This window comes from Scyliorhinus torazame, chromosome 1 (genome assembly GCF_047496885.1).
Source record: "Scyliorhinus torazame isolate Kashiwa2021f chromosome 1, sScyTor2.1, whole genome shotgun sequence".
Taxonomy (NCBI): domain Eukaryota; kingdom Metazoa; phylum Chordata; class Chondrichthyes; order Carcharhiniformes; family Scyliorhinidae; genus Scyliorhinus; species Scyliorhinus torazame.
Window position 1 is genome coordinate 302,917,626 of NC_092707.1, and position 27,155 is coordinate 302,944,780.

Genomic DNA, 27,155 nt, shown 5'->3' on the forward strand with positions numbered 1-27,155 from the left:
ATGTGTGTGCTCGCCGGTGCTGCAGCCATTCTGGTTCCAGCTACAGGAGGCACAACTTCTTTGCTCAATAAACCCTCGATTATTCCACTACTCTCGTCTTTGTGGTAATTGACAGCATCAATTTATTGAGCAAAGATTTTTTTTAAACGATGGATCTCCGCATCAAGCCTGATCGCCTGCAGCTGAGCCCTCAAGCAGCCAATGCTACGTCTGCCTTTGACCACCGGCTAGCCTGCTTCGAAAGCTACCTCCGAACATCTGCTGAGGAACCCTCGGACTCGCAGAAGCTCCAAGTCCTCTATTCACGGGTGAGCCCTGACATTTTTCCTCTCATCCGGGATGCGCCCACTTACTTCAAAGCGATGGAGCTCCTGAAGGGACACTACATTTGGCCAGTCAATCAAAAGTATACGCCAGGCACCTCCTGGCAATGCGACAGCAACTCCCCGGGGAGTCTCTGGATGATTTCTGGCGCAACCTGCAACGGCTGTGGGAAGAAGGGACACTTTGTTTCTGTTTGCCAGGCCCGGTCGGTCGCCGTTGTTTCCAGGCCCGTCGTTCCTACACTCCCCACGTGCGAACCACGGGCGCCACCATTTTCTCCTTCGCAAACCATGTGCGGCTCATGGGCGCTGCCATCTTCTTCACTGCAAGCCACGTGCAGTCCGTGGGCACCACCATTTTTGATGTCGCCCGCCATGTGCGCCCCGTGGGCGCCACCATCTTCGGCGCCATTTTGGACGGCGTCAGGACCCCTGCTCCTCTGGCCGTTCATCTCCTTCCGCTGCCTCCACCACCACTGACCAGCCCGGGACCTCCCAGCATCTGCCGCAGCTCGCCGCTATCACCCTGGATCAGTCCCGGCCCCGCAACCTCGCGACCGCGACGACGACGGTGAAGATCGATGGGCACGAGACGACCTGCCTTTTTGACTCCAGGAGCACAGAGAGTTTCATCCACCCCACTACGGTCAGGCGCTGCTCCCTCCCGGTACACCCCGTCACCCAGAAAATCTCCCTGGCCTCCGGATCCCATTCCATGGAAATCCGGGGGTACTGCATTGCAACCCTCACCGTCCAAGGCGTAGAGTTCAGCAACTTCCGGCTCTACGTCCTCCCCCACCACTGCGCTGCCCCATTACTCGGCCTGGACTTTCAGTGCCATCTCCAAAGCCTAAACTTAAAATTCGATGGACCCCTACCCCCCCTCACCGTTTGCAGCCTCACGACCGTTAAGGTCGATCCACCTTCCCTGTTTGCGAACCTCACCCCGGATTGCAAACCCGTCGCCACTAGGAGCAGACGGTACAGTGCCCAGGACAGGACCTTCATCAAGTCGGAGGTCCAACGGCTTCTGCGGGAAGGGGTCATTGAGGCCAGCAACAGCCCCTGGAGAGCTCAAGTGGTAGTAGTAAAGACTGGGGAGAAGCACAGGATGGTCATTGACTACAGTCAAACCATCAATCGGTACACACAGCTCAACACGTACCACCTCCCACGCATATCTGACATGGTAAATCAGATTGCGCAGTATCGAGTCTTTTTCACAGTGGACCTGAAGTCCGCCTACCACCAGCTCCCCATCCGCCCGGTGGACCGCCAATACACTGCGTTCGAAGCAGATGGCCGCCTCTATCGCTTCCTTAGGGTTCCCTTCAGCGTAACTAATGGGGTCTCGGTCTTCCAGCGAGAGATGGACCGAATGGTTGACCGGTACGGACTGCGGGCCACCTTCCCGTACCTAGATAGCGTCACCATCTGCGGCCACGATCAGCAGGACCATGATGCGAACATCCAAAAATTCCTCCAGACCGCTGTGGTATTATAGGTATTATGGTACCTGATAGGCTGAAGCACCATTGGGGAAACTGTATGCTTTCTATTGGTTAGGATGTATGGTGGCTCCGCCCTGCTAGGTGGGGTATAAGAACCCGTGACGCCCCAGCAGCCTTCATTCTGTACCTGAGCTGCTGGGGGAAACATCTAGCTTATTAAAGCCTTCAGTTGGACTACAACCTCGTTTTAGTGGTCATTGATCGTGCATCAACCGCCAAACTCCTTAATCTCACATACAATAAGGAGAAATGCGTGTTCCGCACCAACTGCTTAGCCATCCTTGGCTATGCCGTGGAAAATAGAGTCCGAGGGCCCGACCCCGACCGCATGCGCCCCCTCATGGAACTCCCACTCCCCCACTGCCCCAAGGCCCTGAAACGATGCCTGGGGTTTTTCCCTTACTATGCTCAGTGGGTCCCTAATTATGCGGACAAGGCCCACCCATTCATTCAGTCCACAGTTTTTCCCCTTGCGGCTGAGGCCCGCCAGGCCTTCAACCGTATCAAGGCAGACATCGCCAAGGCCACAATGCACATGGTCGACAAGTCCCTCCCGTTCCAGGTGGCAAGCGATGCATCGGACGTAGCTCTGGCCACCACCCTCAACCAGGCGGGCAGGCCCGTGGCCTTCTTTCCCCGCATCCTCCATGCCTCTGAAATTTGGCATTCCTCTGTCGAAAAGGAGGCCCAAGTCATAGTGGAAGCTGTGTGACATTGGAGGCATTACCTGGCCGGCAGGAGATTCACGCTCCTCACTGACTAACGGTCGGTCGCCTTTATGTTTAATAATACACAGCGGGGCAAGATCAAAAATGGCAAGATCTTGAGGTGGAGGATCGAGCTCTCCACCTATAATTATGAGATCTTGTATAGCCCGGGGAAGCTCAACGAGCCCCCTGATGCCCTGTCCCGCGGTACATGTGCCAGCGCACAAGTGGACCGACTCCGGGCTCTCCACTATGACCTCTGCCACCCGGGGGTCACCCAGTTCTTCCATTTCATCAAGGCCCGCAACCTGCTCTACTCCATTGAGGAGGTCTGGACCGTCACCAGAGATTGCTAGGTCTGCGCAGAGTGCAAGCCGCACTTCTACCGGCCAGATAGAGCGCATTTGGTGAAGGCCTCCCGCCCCTTTGAGCGCCTCAGCATGGACTTTAAAAGGGCCCCTCCACTCCACCGACCGCAAAACGTACTTCCTGAATGTGATTACGAGTACACGCAGTTCTCTTTCGCTATCCCATGCCCCGATATGACTTCTGCCACAGTAATTAAAATCCTCCACAGCATCTTCACTCTGTTCGGTTTCTCCACCTACATCCACAGCAATCGGGGATCCTCTTTTATGAGCGATGAGCTGCGTCAGTTCCTGCTCAGCAAGGGCATTGCCTCGAGCAGGACAACCAGCTACAACCCCCGGGGAAACGGGCAGGTGGAGAGGGAGAATGGGGCGGTCTGGAAGGCCGTCCTGCTGGCCCTGCGGTCTAAAGATCTCCCGGTCTCCCGCTGGCAGGAGGTCCTCCCCGATGCGCTCCACTCCATCCGATCACTCCTCTGCACCGTGACTAACGAGACCCCCCCATGAACGTCTCTTTGCCTTCCCCCAGAGGTCCACCTCCGGGGTCTCGCTCCCAGCATGGCTGACAGTTCCTGGACCCGTCCTCCTTCAAAAGCATGTACGGACCCATAAGTCGGACGGACCCCTTGGTCGAAAAAGTCCACCTCCTACATGTAAACCCGCAGTACGCCTATGTGGCACACCCCGACGGGCGCCAGAATACAGTCTCCCTCCGGGGCCTGGCACCCGCTGAATCCCCACCCACGACCCCCGACCTGACACCACCCCCCACCCCCCCCGGTTCCATCGTTCACCCCTGCGCCACTCACCCTCCCTCCAGCGAACCTCACACCACAGCCCCCGCCCCAGTAGGATCTGTCCTCCCACTGGTTCCACTCAGGGGTGGCGAAGACAATAACAACACGCTCAGGTGACCAAGTTGGCGCCCACATCACCACCAGGACTGAGGCGATCGCAGAGGACGGTCAAGGCCCCCGACAGACTTAACTTGTAATGTTTTCCACCACCCTCACCGGACTCTTTTTTTAACAGGGGGTGAATGTGGTAGTCACCACTAGTTGTAATACATGTATTACGGCACTGCCCGTACAGTAGAGGTACATGGGTAAATCCCTGCCTGCTGGCTCCGTCCAGTAGGCAGCGTATAAATGTGTGTGCTCACCGGTGCTGCAGCCATTCTGGTTCCAGCTACAGGAGGCACAACATCTTTGCTCAATAAAGCCTCGATTATTCCACTACTCTCATCTTTGTGGTAATTGATAGTGCATCAGACACCCAAGGCCACAGACTGGCTGTCCGACCTGGCAGAATCCCTCAAACTGGAGAAAATAAAATAAAGCATCCCGGGTTCGGAGGAAGGCTTCCACAACACATGGTAACTATTCACCAGCCTGTTCCAAGATCTGTTCGTAATTAGCTACCAGTAAGTCAGGGAGGGGTAACGGGTGGGAAGCCAGAGGGGGGTGGTGGATAAGAAGGGAGGAGGGAGGAAGTAGGTGGGGGGGGGGGAATGCAGGAGAAGACACCAAGGGAAACACAGGGCAAGCAGTGAAAGAGAACCGAAAAGGACAGTGGGCGAGGGCAGTAGCGGAAGCGACCACAGTGGCGCGACCAGAGCGTGTTATCCGGCGTGCAGCAGTCTTTTTCCCTCTTTTCTGCCTTTTTTGTCTTTTCTTAAATTAATAAGCGCACTTTGTAACATAAGTCTTCCTTGTCGATATTGTATTTTCTGTTTGTGATAAATGAAACTCAATAAAAAAAATATATATTTTAAAATCTAAATTTAGAGTACCCAATTCATTTTTTCCAATTAAGGGACAATTTAGCGTGGCCAATCCATCTACCCTGTAAATCTTTTGGGGATGTGGGGGATGAAACCCACGCAAACATGGGGAGAATGTGCAAACTCCACACGGGCAGTAACCCAGAGACGGGATCGAACCTGGGACCTCGGCGCAGTGAGGCAGCAGTGCTACTCACTGCGCCACCGTGCTGCCTCAATATATTTGTTAAAAGTGTTTAAGGATAATCCATTGAACTACAGGACAGTCAGTTTCGATGGTGGAAAAGCTTTTAGATACAATAGCGCAGCACAAAATCAACACTCACTTGGACAAATATGGATTATTTAAGGAAAGTCAGCAGAGACTTGTTAAAGGCAAATCATGTTGATGCGGTATCAGACAAGATTGATGATGGCAATGCAGTTAATGTTCTGTTTATTCATTTGTGGGATGTATGCATTGCTGACAAGGAACATTTATTACCAATCCCTAATTTCCCTTGAGAAGGTGCTGATGAGCAATTTTCTTGAGCTGCTGAAATCCATGTGGTGTAGGTACATTCACAATGCTGTAAAGGAGGTGATTCCAGGATTTTGACCCAGTAACAGTTCCAAGTCAAGATAATATGTGACTAGGAGCGGAACTTGAAGATAATGGTTTTCCATCGTTATGATGGGCAGCACGGTAGCATAGTGGTTAGCACAATTGCTTCACAGCGCCAGGGTCCCAGGTTCAATTCCCTGCTGGGTCACTGTCTGTGCGGAGTCTGCACGTTCACCCCGTGTGTGTGTGGGTTTCCTCCGGGTGCTCCGGTTTCCTCCCACAGTCCAAAGATGTGCGGGTTAGGTGGATTGGCCATGCTAAATTGCCCTTAGTGTCCAAAATTGCCCTCAGTGTTGGATGGGGTGGGGGTGTGGGCTTGGGTAGGGTGCTCTTTCCAAGGCCGGTGCAGACTTGATGGGCCGAATGGCCTCTTTCTGCACTGTAAATTCTATGATTCTATGATGCACAATTACATCAATACAAATTTTTCAAAAACAACTTTAAAGGTTCTATTTTTCTAAAAAAAAAACCTTGGACTGAATTTAAAGACTGTTTTAAAATAGCTCCAAGCTGCCAGACAGAACTATGGATTTCAGACTGGGGTGAGATTTTCTGGCCCCATCATGGTGGGACCTGCCGTGCGAGATTTGGTGGTCCAGCCAAATATCCTTTGACTTTCGTCGGGACCAGACGATCTTGGCAGTGAGTATGGCTTAAAATCCCGGCCTAGGTCTCTTCTTCTAAGAGGACAAAAGACAACACTTAAATTAATTATGATTCACTGTGGTCTCATTCAGGAGATAATGACGTTTTGTCAGTGCCTCACCATAAGATTATAAATGTTACCTCGGCTAAGACAAAAGCTAGGGACCACAGACTAGAGAAGAGCTGTTTGAAGTGTTGATGCCTTATTTGAGAAATGACTTGGCATGTTGTACACATCACATGATAATAACACCTATCTTAGCATACCTGTAAAAAGTATTTAAAAGGGCATAAAGCTGGCAGATCCACAGAGAACCACCTTGAAGAAGCTTCAACACAGGGAGAGAGAGTAAGGCATCTAAAAACAGCTACTAATCTGCTGTAAGGCAATTAGGCAGCTAAAAATGTTATACTGCAGAACAGACGGAAGGAAACTCCTCCCTGTAAACCTGATTGCACCTAATTTCTGACAATTTGACAATGGAAGCCAATCCAGCAGCCGCAGAGACAACCCTACAGCTTCAAAAGCTTCACTTCATAACAACACATTTCCACCTCAAAAATATCAGGTCGACACTGAATATGAAGTAACCTTACCCAATTTTTATAAATATTGTTTTATCTTCATTTGTAACTAAACCCTAGATGGAACCTTCTGGTCTTGCCAACAATGGGAAGTGTTCTGGGCAGAGGAACCTAATTTGGTGTGAGGCCTCTTATCAGTTCCCCACTGCGGGATGACTGACGGAATTCAAGTTCTTGGGACTTTAAAGGTAGGCCAAGCTTCTCGATAAACAATGTTGGGAAGTCCTTTTGCATGCATTAGCATGTCATGCATACTCATTAAAAGGACACCTCACCAGAATTAAACTTCCCCTCCAAATCAAGTTCCTCAGCAGTGGGAAGTTAGAACATTCAATTTTACGACTGGCATGCACCTGGCAGACTTCACTTCTTCCATGACTTTGAGGTCAACATACTCTGCTTTCAACTTTTTGGCGGCTGCTTATGTCGGGTGCTGGTAACACAAGCTATGTGAAGGATAAAAGGCAGGGGTCTGGTGGAAGGGTGAGGCAGAGGAAGGCAGGGGTATGGTGGAAGGGTGGGGAAGAGGCTGGACTTGGAAGGTAGGGATAAGGTGGAAGGGTGGGGCAGAGGAAGGCAAGGGTATGGTGGAAGGGTGGGGCAGAGGCTGAACCTGGAAGGCAGGGGTATGGTGGAAGGGTGGGGCAGAGGCTGGACCTGGAAGGGAGGGGTATGGTGGAAGGGTGGGGCAGAGGCTGGAGCTGGAAGGCAGGCTATGGGAGCGAGGAGGGAGGCTGTGCACATGCTCTTTAAATTTGGCATCCGTACTTCAAGACTAATAAGCAATGGCAGGGAGGGTGACTTCCTGCCCCCCCTCCATCACAAGAATCACCATGCTCCACATGAATACATAAGTAATGAGTTGAACAGAGCAAAATCGCATGTGTTCCGCTGTCCCCACAAACAGACAGATTGTTCACGTGCAACTTTGGGAAAACTCTGTTTAAAGTGTCCATAACACCATGTGTCGGCTGACTTTGTATTTCTAGGTTGTAGAGGTCATGGGTTTGGAAGATGATCTCGAAGGAGTCTTGGCACGTTGCTGATGTACATCTTGTAGTTATACACATTGCTGCCACTTTGCAATGGTGTTGGAAGGAGTGAATGTTTAAGGTGGTGGTTGAGTTGCCAATCAAGAGAGTTGTTTTGCCCTGGACGATGTTAAGCTTCTTAAGTGTTGAATCTGCACTCAGCCAGGAAAGTGGAGAATATTCCATCACACTCCTGCCTTGTATCTTGAAGGTGGTGGAAAAGCTTGGGGATAAGGTAGTGAGTTGCTCAGTGCTGATTTCCCAGCCTCTGACCTGCTCTTGTAGCCACAGTATTTATATGGCTGGTCTGGTTAAGCTTCAGATCAATGGTAATCCTGTGATTTTAATGATGGAGATTCTACGATGGTAATGCAGGTGAATGTCAAGGGGAGTTGGGTAGATTCTTGTTGAGTAAAGGGTTAACATAAGAAGCAATGATGCTGATGTGAAGATGTAACACTGCATTATTGAGTAACAGGGATCTGGAAGGTGCAGATGTTCCTACCTGTACAGAGGTCTCAGTATGTATATGTTTGCTGTAAATACAGAGTAATAGTTTCTACAAACTACAGTCGTGAGTTGCTTATTTTGGCAGAATTGACTAGCCCCAAAGAAGACAGTCTAAATCCCGAACATACAACAAAAATAGTGGCAGCCGGAAGTGAGAAAAAAGCCCAGAAAATTTTAAGAAGCTGCAACAAACATGGCAAGTCAAGAGATCCTTGAAAGAAGGATGAAAGGAACAGATTCCAGACTCAACATGAGGTTGGAGCATTGCGGGTGCAGCAGATACAAGCTGACACACAGACCCAGAGTCCAGACAGCAGTGAGCACAGACACAAAGCAACAAACAGCGCCAGTGAAGCAGCAACAATTCTCTGGCTCAGTAGAAGCATGGAATTCACACTAAAACTGCCAGAACCATTTCAGAACGCTGAAGACTCACAACTGGTACAGAACTTGGAGAACTAGAGAAAGAGGTTTACAGGATATCAAACTGCTTCAGGTTCGCAAAGTAGATCAAACAGTCCAGGTCAATATATCATTTTATACAGTTGGATCTATTGCTGATGTCGTGATAGCAAGGCAGGGGGTTGATGAATTTTCAACTTCTTAGATAGAGGTCCTACAAGTACTTGATTAATATTTCAGTGTTCGCAGAAATCTAATCATAAAAAGGTCAAAATTTAACAAGAGAACGCAAAGACAAGCAAAAGCATGAATGCGTTCATGAATGATCTATACAGGTGGGCAGAGAACTGTAATTATGGAATCTTAGGAGAGGAACTGATTTGTGATAGTAGTTGGGGCCCCAGATGAAGCAGAGGATTTAACATTAACAAAAACGGTACAAAATGTGAGGCAAACTGAGCTTAGAGAACAAAAATGGGCGTTTGTTTGTGGAAAAGGTCAAGTCCCGGGGAGAAGACCGAGTGAGATTATTCAGTATGTATGTCATAAGAAAGAAAGTGTACCAAAGCCTTCACCCGCCAAAACAGGGACAAGTGCATCAACCACCAACTTGAAATGTCATTGACGTGGCAGAGAGCTTCACAAGCGAAATGAATGTCCAGCAGGGGGGAGCAGAGTGCCACAACTGTGGAAAAATAGGCCACTTCAAAAGGGCCCGTTGCTCAAAACTGCTGAAAACCTGTAAGAGGGAGAAAATATTAAAGCAGAAAGACATATAAGAAGTGGAAGAACAACAGAAAAAGGAAGTAACTTTCCCAGGAGAGGTAAATGATATTGCAAATAAACACTGCGACAAACTTTAAATGATGGACTCCCCACAGATTAAATTAGAAGGAACAGAGGTTTTTGTTCTGTCAGACAAAGTAAAATGACTGAAGCAGATAACATTACAGCCTTCATCTAACAAATTACAGAGTCCTAGTGGGATTAAATTGAAAATCAAAGGCCAATTTGTGATGAAAGTAAAGTATAAAGATAGAGAAATCTTCGAATCTCTGTATGTCATACAAAATCACGAATACTCTCTACTAAGCAGAAAGGCATACTTAAAATTTAAGCTAGCCTATAAAGCGGATGAGGTTGCCGATGAGCATTACAACAGCACATTCAGGGATGAATTTCCAAAATACAGGCCTGGGGAAACTAAAGGTCAGGTACCATGTCACCCTACGAGCTGATGCTAAACCATTCTGACTCTTTACACAGAGGAAAGTCCCTCACACACTTTTAGACAAAGTCAAGGGTTAAATTGAGATGGTATAATAGCAAATAGTTATCTCATTGGTCACATGCCAACAAAATGGTGTTCAGGAATGGTTACAGTATTGAAGTCAAATGACTCCATAAGAATCTGCTTGGTTTGAACTCAACTAAACAAATCATTGGAACATGTGATCCATCTGATGGTCTCAGTGCATCATGATAATGGACCATAGGCCCAGATTATGTATGGATACATTGAACTTTTAAATAAGATGGGAATTTTTTTTTAAAAAGGACATGTAAAAGAAAACTGGCTGAGACTATAAAGTAACCACTTGCTGAAATTCCTATGTGGATTATACTCAGTCTTGGGGAATGTCACACCCTTTTACAGCCATAAACATTTGTAAGGAAGCAATGCAATGTAAACTGAACTGTAATCTCCTGTGGAGATAATGGAAGCTGACAAAACATTATTCATTTCTTAGTTCCCACTCTCACAATTCATGATGCTGAACCATGGAAGCAGATTCCAATCAGTGACATTTGAAATGTCGGCTGAACAGGAATGAGTGTGTGATGTCAGAGGTGTGTGTTCATCCTGATGAAGCCGTCTACGCACCTGTGAGGATTTAACTTGGCTCCTGAATGGCTGTCAAGTAGTGCTTCATGGAATCCTTTCTTAAAGGCAATATAGTATTCATTGCCTGACTGCCAGTCATTGACTTAGGGCAGATAGAAAGCACTGGCCTCTGTGAGATGGACAATGTCAAGGACTGTAATGCTATGAAAGAAATACTTCGGCACATCTCTTGAGTGCTCAGCAGGATCTATGAAGGGAAGACATTGCCAATGACGACTGTGTCAATACTGACTGGGTCACATATCTCCCAAATGCTAGGCAATGCCAGACATAGACTTGACAGGCTTTCGATGATTGCTATATCATGAGTGTTTGTCAATAATCAAGGATGGTCCTGCTGAGCCAATCTCTGAGGATGATGCTAACATAACTCACAGCTTTGGGTGCTTGCTGTTGAGTAACAGGCCACTGCATCCTGATGTCTGAGAGTATATTGAGGCTCAGGAGCAAGATGAGACATTTTCATTACTTATCCATGAGAGCTGGTGTTAGGAGAGATGGTGCTGTCTGGATATAGCTCCCTCTTGAGATGGTCAAGCGCTAACCATAGATGAATATTTTTCCTGTTAGCCCAGCCTTGCGAAGGTGCTGTCACACTGGCATAAAAGCAATGTCATTTCAGCCACTTGAAGACTGCCAAGCCACTGTCTTGTTGACCCCATGGTTAAAAGCACTGCACAATATTATGAAATCCGCTCATTCTGTGTCTCTGTGCCATGTAAGCTTGTAGTCTGTGGATATTGTAACATTTAAGGTACAGGATATTCCACTGCTTGTTACATTCGTTCCTGCCTAGTAACAAGTGTGAGACCTTCTTGAAGTGTTTCGATAGGCCACCAATTCAAGGGAACATTGGGTTTGATGCAATCTGTCAGCCAAAAAGGAAGTCCCAGGTAAGAGACAAAGACAAGGAACAGCAAGGGGTCCCAGTTAAGTTAAAAAGAAGGAAATAGAGAAACAGGTTCCAAGTTAAAGAAAGGGCTGCATGGAGAATACTTTAAGGTGGGTAGGTATGGTGCTGGGAGGGTCGCCCGCATCGTGCTGGTCTGCTGCGTCCTCCACAATATCGCACAGCAGAGGGGCGACACGCTGGCGAAGGAGGATAAACACCAGTCCTCATCTGACAAGGAGGATGCGGGGAGGGCGAAGATGGGCAGGACATGAGGCCCAGGCAGGCACGGGAGGCCGCACGACGTGTGTGCCAGGACCAAAGTGCACGGGACCCTCTGATCGGCTCCAGGTTCACTGACTGGGAAGGGGGGGGGGTGGCTGGCCAGGAATGGACACCGCATCCCACACCACACCTGCCACTCGCCCCCCCACCCCCGCCGCGCCCCCCCCCCCCCCCGCACCCCCTCCGTGATACAGAACTGCCGCACTACAGAGTGCGGGCCCTGGGTTGGCAGTAACACCGGGTCTGGTTCATGGGATGGAAGATGATGACAGCCCGCTCTGCAATGAGTTCTGGTGCTCCGGATTGTTTGACAACGTCGGACCCCTGCCCACGGTAGCACTTTCCACTGTGATCCCTGCATGCGAGCTGGCCATTCAATCACCTAGTGCCATCGGATCCCTGGGGTGACGATGGTGGGGACAGTCAGGGGGGGAAGGGTGGGAAGCCCAACCCACCCACACAACCACCCACCCCCCACACCCCTTCTATGGCCTGTCCAGACCAGCCCACACCTCTGACAGAGCACCAGGTAAGTTGTAACAGTGTTAAGAGGTGTTTAATGTGCACAAATATATACAGATACATGCCCTAGCCCCTATTACTAAACTGTACCCTGCACCCGTGTGAACTTAACTGGTGTCTAACTTTCTGGCCTTACAGGCTACGTCTAGGTTGATCCCCAGATGGTACATCAGGAGTGGAGGCAGCCTGCTATGATTCCCACCCCTGCGACAAAGGTCCCCGTTGGCAGCCGTCTTCTGTGACGACCAGGCCTGGTTGGGCCCGGCTGCTTCCCGGGTGTCCCAGGTGGTGTAATGCCAACCTGGTCTGTCCGCTGCACACCAGATGCCCCAGGGACAGGAGGTGGGACTCCTAGGTGCTGTGATGTTCCGGCACCTCCCCTGCGGGAGTCACCGGCACGAGACCCAGCACCTCCCCCTCCCTCAGTGTGCCCGATGGCCCCTGAGCTACTCTATGGGATCGGGGTGCAAGCGGAGCCATCCCTTGAGGCTCCTCCGCCACCTGACGCTGCTAGTCCTGGAGACCGGCTCTCATCTCAACCAGGGTCTGCGCGCTGATGGCCATGGAGCACAGGGAGTGGACCATCGCCGTCTGGGACTGCGCCACATCATCCATTGTCTGTGGCCGCAGCTGTGTGGGTCTGTGTCACATCAGCCAGTGACTGCACCATCTCCCTCTGGGACTGGGCCACCTCACTCTGTGTCTGCGCCACGTCGGCCAGCGCCTGGGCAATGCCACCGACGTTCTCAGCCATGGCCCGTTGTGACTGGGCCACACTCAGGAGTGCCACTGCAATTTCCAGGTGGCACTGGCACATGGCTGCCTGTGAGTCGGCAGCCCTGTCCTGGGCCTTGGCTACCGTCTACACAGATTGCCCCAAGCCTTGGACATGCTGATTCATTGTTGCAATCCTCGCACCCAATGCCTACACCACGGTGCTGGCCTGCATGACATGCATGGTCGACACCACCTCCTGCTCCTGCAAGCGGTTGGACTCCACCAGCTGGGCCTGCAGGTGCTGGATGCTCACCGACAACCCCTCATGCAGTCCCTGGCTCTGCGACTGCATCTCCAGGATCGATGGGACTGTCCATTTTGGAAGCCCGAAACCCATTTGGATGGCAGCTAGTTCCTCAGACATCCGCCAACCTTGGGAGTATCTGTCTCCACCTGATGTAATGGATCGACTGTGTGGTTCACACAAGAAATGGTCCCAGAAGCCTCTTCACTAAAGTGCCCAAACAAGGTGAATGTCTCTGGGATGGTGGAGGGTGTTGGAGACAGCTGGGATGGGAAATCTGTGTCAACCCTGGACTCTAGCTCTGGGGTGTCTTGGGTCTCATGTCCATGGCTTGCATCCTTGCTGCAGTCCTCATCACTGCTTGGAACCCGGGGCTCCAGGTATGGCACTGGCTGGGGGTGGGGGACACCAGATGGACCCGCCCCATCACCAGCAGGTCCTGCAAGACACAAGACATAACGCATGATTACACTGCCGGCCCGGGGAAGTGGGGGTGAGGGTGGGGATGATGGTGAGGGTGGGGTAATGGTGAGGGTCATGTGGGGTTGAGGGTGGGGTTGTGGGAGGGGTTGACACACGTGTCACGGAGAACCACAACTCAGCATGGTCTCACTTCCTTGTCGTCACGGCCGATCTACACTTTGGCGACCTACCTTCCTCTGGGCCGCGACCACGTCAGGGCCCTCTGTTCAGCCATGGTGAGGGGCCGCAGATCCGGCGGTCCCCCTCCAGTTTTCTCCCGCTCCCGGCAGTTATGAGCGGCCTTCTCTTGGGTAGTGGGGTGCACGGGGGTTAACAGAAAGCAACATTATTGGACAGTCCGACGCATGCAGGCCTGGGGGTGGGTAGCTGGTGGCCTCAATGGCCAGGGTAGCCAGCCATGGAGGCCGGTATAGGTGCCGACCTGTGGTGCAGGGTGGGGGTTCTCCAACACACCTGGGGGGGGGGGGTTGTAGGGTTACAGGTGTGTGGGATGGGGGTTAGGGGCACAGTGTTGTCTCCTCACCCTGGCCACCTTGAGGAGGTCGTGCAGTTTTTTTACGGCACTGCAGGCTGGCCCGGATGGTGTTGCCCACGACGCTCATCGTCTCTGCCACCTGCGCCCAGGCACGATGAATGGAGGCGGGTGGCAGTCCCCTTCCCGGGCCGGGGTTCAAGGTGGCCCGGCTCTCCTCCATGGCATCCAGCAGGGTCTCCAGCTCGGCATCCATAAATCTTGATGCTGCTCTCCTTGCTGTCATCTTGTTGGCTGGGATGGTGTGTGTGGGGAGTGAAGTGTGTATATGCTGCTGCAGCTTGTCAGCCTCCTGAGTGTTGTGGTAGTCACCACTGATGTATATATTAGGTGATTTGTGGTAAGGCCCTGTACTACAGGTACGGGGGTAGTTCCCTGCCTGTTGGCTCCGCCCAGTAGGCAGAGTATAAATATGTGTGCTCCCCATACAGCAGCCATTTCGCCAGCTGCTGTAGGAGGCCACACATCTCAGTGTAATAAAGCCTCCGTTGCATTCATCTCTCGTCTTTGTGTAATTGATCGTGCATTAATTTATTACACTAAAGTTTTCAGAAGATGGACCTCCGCATCAAGCCGGATCGCCTGCAGCTGGATCCGCAATCAGGCAACGTTAAAAAGGACTTTGAACATTGGCTAGCCTGTTTCGAAGCTTACATCAGGTCTGCACCAGACCCAATTCCGGAAGCTCAGAAGATTCAGATCCTCTACACAATGCTGAGCTCCAACGTCTTTCCGCTTATCCAGGACGCGCCAAACTACGACGAAGCCATGGCGCTACTGAAAGAAAAGTACGCTCAGCGGAGTAACACGCTTTACGCCAGACACATCTTCTCCACGCGCAGTCAACTCCCTGGTGAGTCAGTAGAAGACTTTTGGCGTGCTCTAATTCCCCTAGTCAGAGACTGTGACTGTCAGGCCGTCACGGCCACGGAACACTCGAACTTGCTTATGAGGGACGCTTTTCTTACAGGAATAGGGTCAGATTACATCCGCCAACGCTTTTTAGAAGAGGCCACGCTTGACCTCGCGGCAACCAAAATGCTTGCGCTCTCGCTGACAGTCGCCTCGCGCAACATCCAGGCCTACACCCCCGGCTGCATGGCCCACCCCTCCTACGCATCGTGGACTCCGCAGACGGCCGCCCCATTGGGGACCCTACTAAGCCAACCCCACGCCTGTGCCGCGCAGCAGCCAACCAACCCCAGGGGCCCCAAATGTTACTTCTGTGGGCAGCCAAAACACCCCCGACAACACTGCCCAGCCGGAGCACCCGTTTCAAGGCCTGCGGCAAGAAGGGACACCTCATGGCGGTGTGCTAGGCCCGTTCAGTCGCCACTATTGTTCTGACCCTCCCCGTACTGCCAGTGGGCGCCACCATCTTCCCCTCCTCGGACCACGCACAGCCAGTGGGCGCCGCCATCTTCCCCTCCTCGGGCCACGTGCGGCCCATGGATGCCGCCATCTTGTTCAACCCCCACAACGTGTGGCCCGTGGGTGCCGCCATCTTGTCCTCCCCAAGAACATCAAGCGCCGCAATCTTGTCTCCCCCACGGCACGTGCGGCCCGTGGGCGCCGCCATCTTACCAGAACCCATGCCCCCCGGGCACCCCATCGTCTGCCACCATCGACGATCAGCCGCGTCTCGCCTCGGTCACGACTGACCAGTCTCGCCCACACAACCTAGCAACCGCCTCTACAAACGTGAAAATCGATGGGCACGAGATCTCCGGCCTGCTGGACTCCGGGAGCACCAAGAGCTTCATTCATCCCGATACGGTAAGGCGCTGCTCCCTTGCGGTACACCCCGCCAATCAGAGAATCTCCCTGGCCTCCGGGTCCCACTCCGTGGCGATCCGGGGGTATTGCATAGCCACTCTCACTGTCCAGGGCGTGGAGTTTACCAGCTTCCGCCTCTACGTCCTCCCCAACATCTGCGCTGTCTTACGACTTGGCCTGGACTTCCAGTGCAACGTCCAGAGCCTAACATTGAAATTCGGCGGGCCCCTACCACCCCTTACTGTGTGCGGCCTCGCGACCCTAAAGGTCGACCCACCTTCCCTATTTGCAAACTTAACCCCAGATTGCAAAGCCGTTGCCACCAGGAGCAGATGGTACAGCGCCCAGGACAGGACCTTCATCAGGTCCGAAGTCCAGCGACTGCTTCGGGAAGGTATCATTGAGGCCAACAACAGCCCCTGGAGAGCCCAAGTGGTGGTGGTGAAAACTGGGCAGAAACACAGAATGGTCGTGGACTACAGCCAGACCATCAATAGGTACACGCAGCTCGACGTGTACCCCCTCCCACGCATATCTGATATGGTCAATCAGATTGCACAGTACCGGGTCTTCTCAACTGTGGACCTTAAATCCACCTACAGCCAGCTCCCCATCCGTAAGGCGGACCGCCCATACACTGCCTTCGAGGCTGATGGCCGCCTTTACCACTTTCTCAGGGTTCCTTTCGGCGTCACCAATGGGGTCTCTGTTTTCCAACGGGAAATGGACCGAATGGTCGACCGGTACGGGCTGCGGGCCACTTTCCCGTACCTTGACAATGTCACCATCTGCGGCCACGATCAGCAGGACCATGACGCCAACCTTGCCAAATTTCTCCGCACTGCCACTCTCCTCAACCTCACTTATAACAAGGAGAAGTGTGTGTTCAGCACAAACCGCTTTGCCATCCTCGGCTATGTGGTCCAGAACGGAGTTCTGGGGCCCGATCCCGACCGCATGCGCCCCCTCATGGAACTCCTTCTCCCCCACTGCCCCAAGGCCCTCAAACGTTGCCTGGGGTTCTTTTCTTACTACGCCCAGTGGGTCCTAAATTATGCGGACAAGGTCCGCCCACTCATCCAATCCACTCTTTTTCCCCAAACGGCCGAGACTCACCAAGCCTTTAACCGTATTAAGGCCGACATTGCCAAGGCCGCGATGCATGCAGTCGACGAGACGCTCCCCTTCCAAGTCGAGAGCGGTGCATCAGTCGTCGCTCTGGCCGCCACCCTCAACCAGGCAGGCAGGCCCTTGGCATTCTTTTCACGAACCCTTCATGCCTCCGAAATTCGGCATTCCTCCGTCGAAAAAGAGGCCCAAGCCATTGTTGAAGCTGTGCGGCATTGGAGACATTACCTGGCTGGCAGGAGATTCACTCTTCTCACTGACCAATGGTTGGTAGCTTTCATGTTTAACAACACACAGCGGGGCAAGATCAAAAATGATCTTGAGGTGGAGGGTCGACCTCTCCACCTACAACTACGAGATTTTGTATCGCCCCGGTAAGCTCAACGAGCCCCCCCGATGCCCTATCCCGAGGTTCATGTGCCAGCGCACAGGTGGACCGACTCCGGACTCTTCACGACAACCTTTGTCACCCAGGAGACACACGTTTGTACCACTTCATCAAGGCCCGCAATCTGCCCTACTCCGTCGAGGAAGTCATGGCAATCGCCAGAGACTGCCGCGGAGTGCAAACCGCACTTCTACCAGCCAGACCGTGTGCGCCTGGTGAAGGCCTCCCGCCCGTTTGAACGCCTCAGCGTGGGCTTCAAAGGGCCCCTCCCCTCCACCGACCGTAACACGTACTTCCTCAGTGTGGTCGATGAGTACTCCAGATTCCCCTTCGCCATCCCATGCCCTGATATGACGTCTGCCACCGTCATCAAAGCCCTCAACACCATCTTCGCTCTGTTCGGCTTCCCCGCCTACGTCCACAGCGACAGGGGATCCTCATTCATGAGCGATGAGCTGCGTCAGTTCCTGCTCAACAAGGGTATCGCCTCGAGCAGGACGACCAACTATAACCCCCGGGGAAACGGGCAGGTGGAGAGGGAGAATGGGGCGGTCTGGAGGGCCGTCCAGCTGGCCCTACGGTCCAGAAATATCCCGGCCTCCCGCTGGCAGGAGGTCCTCCCTGACGCACTGCACTCCATTCGGTCACTCCTATGCACTGCGACTAATGACACACCCCATGAACGTCTCTTTGCCTTCCCCAGGAAGGCCACCTCCGGGGTTTCACTCCCGACGTGGCTTGCAGCTCCAGGACCCGTACTCCTCCGTAAGCAGGTACGACTCCACAAGGCGGACCCGTTGGTTGAAAGGGTACAGCTACTCCACGCCAACCCGCAATACGCCTACGTAGCATACCCCGACGGCCGCCAAATACTGTCTCCCAGCTGGTTCCACACACACACACACACCCCTCCGACCCAGCGCCACCCTCCCCTTCCCCGGCGCACCCCAGCGCAGACCCTGCCCCAGGTCAATCCGTCCTCCCCCTGCCCACGACTGAGGATGACGAGGATTTCGGCATGCTCCCGGAGTCACCGAGGACCAGACCGACACCAGAATCGCCACCACCACTGCGGCGCTCCCAATGGCAGATCAAGGCTCCGGACCGACTGAACCTGTAACTTGATCGGGACTCCATTTTCTCTGGAGTTAAAACATGTACTTGTATATAGTTCTCCACCCCCCTCCCCGCCGGACTCAATCTTAACAGGGGGTGAATGTGGTAGTCACCACTGATGTATATATTAGGTGACTTGTGGTAAGGCCCTGTACCACAGGTACGGGGGTAGTTCCCTGCCTGCTGGCTCCGCCCAGTAGGCGGAGTATAAATATGTGTGCTCCCCATACAGTAGCCATTTCGCCAGCTGCTGTAGGAGGCCACACATCTTAGTGTAATAAAGCCTCGGTTGCATTCAACTCTCATCTTTGTGTAATTGATCGTGCATCAAGTGTCAATCACGAATCTGGCGAATCCCACATCATTTCTCATTGGAATCGATTGTGTTCACGTGGCACACCGCTAGCCCCTTAACAGTCGCTGAATTGGTGCGGGTGCGGCGCCCGTTCTGCTGTCGTGGAACTCCACGAATACTGCCCCAGCATCATCGCTTAGTATCAGGAACGGAGAATCCAGCCCCTGGTGTTTCATTTAAAACCCATCAATTTCCTTTAGACCAGGAGATCTGCTGTCCTTACCTGGTCTGATCTATATGCTCCAGACCCAAAAATCATGTGATTGACTCTTAACTGCCCTCTGAAATGGCCTAACAAGACGCTCAGTTGCATTCAAGAATTCACATCGTGTGAATTCGTTTTTATACAACTCTCCGCTTTTTCCTTCTCCCTACATTTGAGATATCTAATACCATTGTTTTTTAGACCCTGTATTTGCACGTTGGTGTCTCATCTCAAAAACATTTGAAAATGTCATGATCGTGTAAAAGCCCACAGGAGATTAGGTCTTTCATGCTCCCCAGGGGTTTTGAGTGTCTTTTCTTCCCACTTGGGTGAAATGTAAGTTGCGTATTGTGGCTGGCTGGCATTCCTCTATTGTCTCAATAGGATTACAGTTTATTGTTTCTTAAAATCCAGCCAGAAAAAGAATTAGAGACTGGGCGCGATTCAGCGACGGCATTGCGCCCGGCCTGGATCCAGGCATGCCGGGTGAATAGCAAAAGTGAGACCAAACCATTTAGTGATTCACCCGGCCCGCTCCCAAAGGCGAATTCCAGATATTGCCCCAAAATGGCAAGAATATTAACTCTAATTTGCATTCATTTCAATTTCATTAATAAGATGCAGCAGCCTCCCAGGAATTACCTTACTCCCCAGTGGGAAGTCACCAGGTGTCGTTGAGTACTCCTTTTCAAAAACGTGAAGCTGAAGGATTTGGCTACTGAAGGGAAGTGAGGAGCCATTTCCATTTTACAGCCTGTAGGTTAAGGGCACTGAAGCTGCTGACCCAGTGCTCAGGGGCTGTTGGGGGCCCTTCAGGAGGGGTCGTGGTTGTTTGGGGGGCTGGAGCATTCCAGGTCGGTGTCACCCCTGGGCTGGGGGGGGGAGGGGGGGCGGGTTGAGAGACTTTGCACTGTGTGACCCTCAAGCTATCATTAAATATTGTGGAGACCCATATCAGGGGAAACCACAGCTGCCTACCAAACACTTCCAGGACAAAGCCCTGCTGGAGCTTCTCTCCTTTTAAAAGAAATTTAGAGCATCCAATTCTTTTTTTTCCAATTAAGGGGCAATCTAGCGTGGCCAATCCACCTAACCTGCACATCTTTGGGTTGTGGGGGTGAGAACCACGCAGACATGGGGAGAATGTGCAAACTCCACACGGACAGTGACCTGGGGCTAGGATCGAACCCGGGTACTCAGCACTGTGAGGCAGCAGTGCTAACCACTGCGCCACTGTGCCGCCTGGAGCTACTCTCCTGAAACACAATTTCCCTCCCTTTGACTGCGAACAGCCTCTAGCTTCACAGCTGAAGGCTATTTCAAAAGAGGAATTAGCCGCGTTAGTTGTGAGAGCACTTCACACTTCTCAATTCTCAACTGCCTTCTTGAGAGCACACATGCCATGTCTCAGAGGATGATTAGTAGATTGCATGTCCAGCAACCATTGTTGCCTGAACAGTGTGCCTGAACTCTAGGAGCATCAGCACCATAGAGGCAGCTGTCAACAATCAAACACTAAAGAGCCGGGCTTCAGCACTGAGGATCCTCTCGTGGCCAAAGGCTAAGTGTATGGATCAGTGGATGGGCAGCTGAGCATGGCGCCCACTAATGTTCCTGGCAGAGGTCTGGGATCTAGGGGCTCCTGTTGTGGCCGGGGTTGAGAGTGCAGAGCAAGGTTAGCCAGCAGAGCTGGCTCACTAGATGGACCTTTGAGAGAAGGTGGGACAGTAATGGTAAAGGTTGGGGAGGCTTGGGGGATTTAGGTGACCTGTAAAATAAACCCTAATTGATTATCGGTCTCTCTTCTCCAATTCCTTTCAGCTAAAAAATGTTTGCTGGTGTGGATTCCATGGAGGCGGGCCTCGTGTTGCTTGTGGCAGCAGCGTCGGGCAGAGGCCGTAGACGGCAGCAACACCGACACAGGCTGAAGGTGGCACCCATGTGCAGGGGGCTGCCGCATACGCTGAACACCCGGCCACTCATTAGGCTGAGGGAGGGCGGCAGCGAAGGCGAAGGAGTACAGGTGTCATTCGTCATTCAGTGAGACGACGGACACCATATGCTGCAGAAGACTACATCTCAGCAGAGATAGTGCAGCATGCCCTCACAGACATGGCACCTGGGCAGGAGGAGGACACGCGCACCTAGTAGCTGTGAAGGTCACTGCAGCCTGAAACTTCTATGCCACCAGGTCATTCCAGGGCTCAAGCGGTATATCGCAGTCATCAGCCCACAGGAGCATCCGGGAGGTGACGGATGCTCTGTATGCCCGGACATTAGGCTGTATCACCTTTGACCTGGATCAGACCCACCAAGATGCTCTGGCTTCAGGATTCGCCATCATCACCAGGATGCCCCAGGCCCAGAAAGCAATCGATGACATACATGTCACCCCGTTAGCACTGGGGCATCAGGCAGTGCCCTATATTAACACAAAGGCGTCCCACTCCCTGAATGTTCAGATCATGTATGACCACTGCCTCAAAGTTATGCACGTGTGTGCCTGCTACCCTGGGACCATGCATGACAGCTGCATCCTGGGGAACCCAGACGTCCCCAGTGTTTTTGAGGACCACCCAAGGATGACGGGTTGGGTTGTGTGGTGCAAGAATACCCACTGAGGACATGGCTGATGACGCCACTGAGATCAAGATAGAGACCCGATACAATGAGGACAACATTGTCACCCATGCTGTCATTGAGCAGTGCATCAAGTTTTTCAAGATGCAGTTCCGATGCCTTGACAGCTCTAGTGCCCTGCACTACAGCCCCAGAAGGTCTCCTACTTTGTGGTTCTTCTGTGCCCTCCACAATCTGGCACAGCAAAGGGGCAACATGCTGGAGGTGGAGCAGGAGGAGGCGGAGGAACATGCAGCCTCGTCTGAGGAGGAGGAGGAGGCGGACCAAGAAGGGCAGGAGGACAATCCCAAGGAGGATCCGGAGGATGAAGGACAGGCTGCGGTGAGGTTCTGACATGCCAGGAGGACCAGGGAGGCGCTCATCATCTCCAGATTCTCCGAGGATGAGGCTGTGTCCATCAGCTCAACACTCCCCACACCATTTCCCAACCCCCACATCCCTGGTCCACATTCCCCCTAATATCCCCAACCCCTCCAGCTACCCCTCATTTCCCCCACCCCATTCCTCTTCCCCCAACCCCTCCCCCATCACACTGCCCCACCCCAACCACCATGTTCCTCCCTCCAAGGGTCTGTGTGACCAGGGTGATGGTCCTGTGTTGACACTGTCAGCGGGTCACCACACAAGGCAGTAATGATAACTCAATGTGAGCAAAACTCTGATGCTCCTCAGTTTCTGCTAAAGCCTGATTCCTGTCTTTCTGCTGACAGCGCGCTCACATCCATCCTCTGAACGGGATCTGCATTGGGGGTGTTTGATCTTGGACCACGGTGCCAGGGTGGAAACAGAAGGCGGTGCGTGAAGGCCTGCTGTGATGACTGACCTGACTCGAGGCTTCACATGTTTCAGGTGTGATATAGTTTAATGGTGAACATTTTAATGTGACTGATTTCCCATTAGATACAGATAGTGAAGCCCCTTGTGCCCACTCATTGCTCCTCACTCTTCGTGATCTTCTGTGGTCTAGTGATATGCCTAGGTGTGTCCCCAGGATGCACATCAGAGGTAGAGGCAGCCTGCGGCCTTCCGCACCTTATTGCCTTTGATGCCCATGACGGACTTCCTCTGGGGAACCTGGAGCTGAGCTGGAGGGCCCTGGCCAACTTACTGGTGTCACAGGTGTCGCGGTGGCACCTTGTTCTGCCTGCCACCCTTGAGGTGCGCTGATGTCAGGAGTGGGGGATTCAGAAGTACTGGAGACCGCCTTAGTCTCCTTGGTGACAGGCCCCGGTTTGGCCTCCAGCACTTCCTCCACCCACAGGGAGGGTGTCCATAGGGCCCCAGGGAATTCCATGGGGTGGAGAGGCATCTGGAGTGAGCTCCAGAAGCCTCTGAGTGTCCTGGCGCTGCCAGTCCCCATTGTCTGCACCGTGGTGTCGATGCCCTCTGTGATGCTCCTCAGTGACTGAGCCATGCTCTGCAGTGCCTCGGCAATGTCCACCTATATCTGGGACATGTTCCTCATCGAATGGGACATGATGTCAAGGCCATCAGCCATGGTCGACACAGACTGAGCCATGCCTTGGACATCACCACTCAAGATGCGGACATCGTGCTCCAGGTTTTCCACTGTGGTCTCCACCTGAGCAGTGTTAGACTTGGTGCCACGCCAGCATGGTGGCGCAGTGGTTAGCATTGCTGCCTCACGGCGCCGAGGTCCCAGGTTCGATCCCGGCTCTGGGTTACTGTCCATGTGGAGTTTGCACATTCTCCCTGTGTTTGCGTGGGTTTCGCCCCCACAACCCAAAGATGTGCGGTGTAGGTGGATTGGCCACGCTAAATTGTCCCTTAATTCGAAAAAATGAATTGGGCACTCTAAAAAATTATTTTAAAAAAAGACTTGGTGCCACGCATTGTCGGCACCATCTCCTGCGCCTGAAGGCTTTGGATCTCCTCCATTTGGCCTTGCAGTCACTGGAATGTCGCTGACACCCTCTCCTTAATCTTATGGCTCTGGCCTATCATCTGGATCAGCTCTGGGAGAACCTTGTCCAGAGGCTAGGCATCTGACTGGGACCCAGCTGAGTCCTAGTCTCTAGCAGGCCTATGACGGCTGTCTCCCATGGGTGTTTCTGCCCCCACCTCATGTGCACCAATAGCTGTGTGATGCTCATCAGATAAAGACCCGGAAACCTGTCCACTAATGTTGCCCACCGAGGTATGTATCTGCGCTGGTGGAAGGTGCAGGTGACGTATTGTCAGTGTTCTCCTCGGAGCTCTCCTCCAAGGTGTTGGCTTGGGTGGCGGGGGGGTGGGGGGGGACGGACGGACGGGGACTCCGGATGGGCTGGAATTATCAGAAGGTAAACCTACAAGATAACGGACACCCTCAAGAGTATTGAAAGTCAGAGGGATCTAGGAGTACAGGTCCACAGGTCACTGAAAGGGGCAACACAGGTGGAGAAGGTAGTCAAGAAGGATTACGGCATGCTTGCCTTCATTGGCCAGGGCATTGAGTATAAGAATTGGCAAGTCATGTTGCAGCTGTATAGAACCTTAGTTAGGCCACACTTGGAGTATAGTGTTCAATTCTGGTCGCCACACTACCAGAAGGATGTGGAGGCTTTAGAGAGGGTGCAGAAGAGATTTACCAGAATGTTGCCTGGTATGGAGGGCATTAGCTATGAGGAGCGGTTGAATAAACTCGGTTTGTTCTCACTGGAACGACGGAGGTTGAGGGGCGACCTGATTGAGGTCTACAAAATTATGAGGGGCATAGACAGAGTGGATAGTCAGAGGCTTTTCCCCAGGGTAGAGGGGTCAATTACTAGGGGGCATAGGTTTAAGGTGAGAGGGGCAAGGTTTAGAGTAGATGTACGAAGCAAGTTTTTTACACAGAGGGTAGTGGGTGCCTGGAACCCGCTACCGGAGGAGGTGGTGGAAGCAGGGACAATAGTGACACTTAAGGGGCATCTTGACAAATACATGAATAGGATGGGAATAGAGGGATACGGACCCAGGAAGTGTAGAACATTGTAGTTTAGTCGGGCAGCATGGTCGGCACGGGCTTGGAGGGCCGAAGGGCCTGTTCCTGTGCTGTACATTTCTTTGTTCTTTGTTCTTTGTTTTTGATCAGTGAGAGGGTAAGGTTAATTTTGAGGGACATCAACAACTCACTTGAGACAGGTTATCTGGATGAAGGGACAGTGGATCCTCACCTTTCTGACTCAGAGCGACCACCCTGTCAGTGACTGCTCACTCATCAGGCAACCCCGCGATCTCCAGGACCCATTCCTCATAGGGGGTGAGGACTTCAATCTCTGGGATTCCTCCCCCCGTCTTCCTCCTCTTATCATGGGCTATTTTCACGTACAGGGACAAAGAGAGGACATTGTGAGCTGCACGCTTGATGGGTCAGGGGACTTTATTGAAGGTGGTATGTGTGGGCACCGCACGTGGACATGAAGGGGTTTTGCTGGTGGGGCCGGGGTTCTGAGGAACAAGTATCAGCTAGGAGATTGGGCTGGGAGGGGGGGTTTTGCGAATTTGAGGGGTGGCAGGCGGAACTGATGCCAGGAGAGAGGCAGCTTGTTGGATGGAGGTCAGTGGTCTTCTTCCGACATTGGTCGGTGGTCCTCCTGGTCATGCTGCCCATACTCACTGCAACTGCCACTGCCTCCCAGGTGGCATTGCTGACCCTGCTGCTGGTTCTCTGACCCCCTCAGGGCAACAGGGTGCCCGCCTCTCATCCACAACGTTGAGAAGTCTTATGAGGTTGGCATCCCAAAAGCGAGGAACAGGTCTATGCGCTTTCATGCTCGTGTGTTCCCTGGGAGTGAGTGGTGAGAGTGCATTTAAAAGCAGCTCCCCCTTGTTATCAGCGAGTAGCTGAGGTAAATCAGATGGTGAGGGAGCCAGGAATGGCGAGATTCACGTGGGGCTCATTTTTGGCACTGAGTGCCGTGAATACAGGCTGCGATCTCACCAATGCAGCTGCCCGGAAACACTCCGGCAAATGCACTCAAAAGCGAACTTTAACTTTTGTCCATTGAATCGCGCCCTGTATCTTTAAAAAAAAACATCCTGGGCAGCACGGTGGCACAATGGTTAGCACTGCTGCTTCATCGCGGTGAGGACCCGGGTTCAACCCCGCCTTGGGTCACTGCCCGTGTGGAGTTTGCACATTCTCCCCGTGTCTGCGTGGGTCTCACCCACACAACCCAAAATGATGTGCAGGGTAGGTGGATTGGCCATGCTAAATTGCTCCTTAATTGGGAAAAAAAACTGCGTACTCTAAATTTACAAAAAAAAAGCATCCTTGTAGCAATAACAAACAAAATCATTTAAGGTCTAATATTAATCAGTTCGTGGATTGGTTTGATCTGAAATTAATTAGTACTTAATTATTCTGATTATTATTACGATGTAAAGGAGAAACTTATTTAATGCAGATCAGATCCATTTAATTTTGATTTATTTTTAAAAATAAATGTAGAGTACCCAATACTTTTTTTTTTCAGTTAAGGGACAATTTAGCGTGGCCAATCCACCTACCCTGCACATCTTTGAGTTGTGGGAGCAAGACCCATGCAAACACGGGGAGAATGTGCAAACTTCATGCAGACAGTGACCCGGGCCGGGATCAAACCCGGGTCCTCGGCGCCATGAGGCAGCAGTGCTACCCACTGCGCCATCATGCCACCCTAAATTTGATTTCTCCTCCTTGGTTTAGTTTAGATTTCTTTATATTGTATGAATGAAAATTTGACTTACTTGACCAGATCCAGCTAAATCCACCTAAAGAAGAAATGCACAAAATGAATAATATCAAGCCTCAAATATGTCAAAAGCTTTCAAAAAAGATAGTTTGGGGCAGTCTTACCAGTGTAAGCTTGCCTGTTGTTATGTAATTTTCTTCAGCTAAATACAAAAACATATTTGGTTACAAGTTGTGGATTCTTTTCTTTTACATTTTTCTTTTCAGACTCATTGCATCACTTCCTTGCTGACACGTAAGTTTCTGTTTTTAAATATCTAATATTGCTGCTCTTGAACCAGCTGCAATTTCTTTTGTCTGACTTTTTTCCCCGTTTCAGTTACGTTTCCCCGCATGGGCAATAATTTAATCCTCTCTGCATGGACTGTAATCCAAGAGAAAGGATTTCTTATTCATTATAGCACCAGTCCGATTTTCATTGGGAATAAACATTTGTCTCTAATCGGTAAATATCAAATTTACACTAATGCATTCAGCTGAGGCTAAGAACATGCTATGCAGAGTATAACAGTAAAGAATGACTCACTGTTTATTGTCATTATAACGTACAGTACAATCCATCTTTCATAATGGTGGAGGGGGGCAACTCTCTACCCGCATTGCGCCTGGCAGGCATCCTGCTATTCCAGGACAACCCCTAATTGGGATTGGCGCCGGGCGCTGCACAGAGTGTGATGCTCCCGGCCCGCAGCACCTGATGCAATGAACATATTTAAATGAGCA

At 51.8% G+C, this 27,155-nt stretch overlaps 1 protein-coding gene across 1 annotated transcript in view; it reads right to left on the bottom strand.

Moving 5' to 3' along the window:
- LOC140421449 (uncharacterized) overlaps window positions 1–26,591 on the bottom strand; it is a 152,908-nt gene extending 126,317 nt beyond the window's left edge. Inside the window, exons 1-2 of the mRNA XM_072506199.1 lie at window positions 26,538–26,591; window positions 26,429–26,452 (exon numbers count right to left, since the gene is read on the bottom strand). Coding sequence (XP_072362300.1) covers window positions 26,429–26,452; window positions 26,538–26,591 — 78 coding nt within the window. The remainder of the gene's footprint in view (window positions 1–26,428; window positions 26,453–26,537) is intronic.
- Window positions 26,592–27,155: the final 564 nt, after the last annotated feature.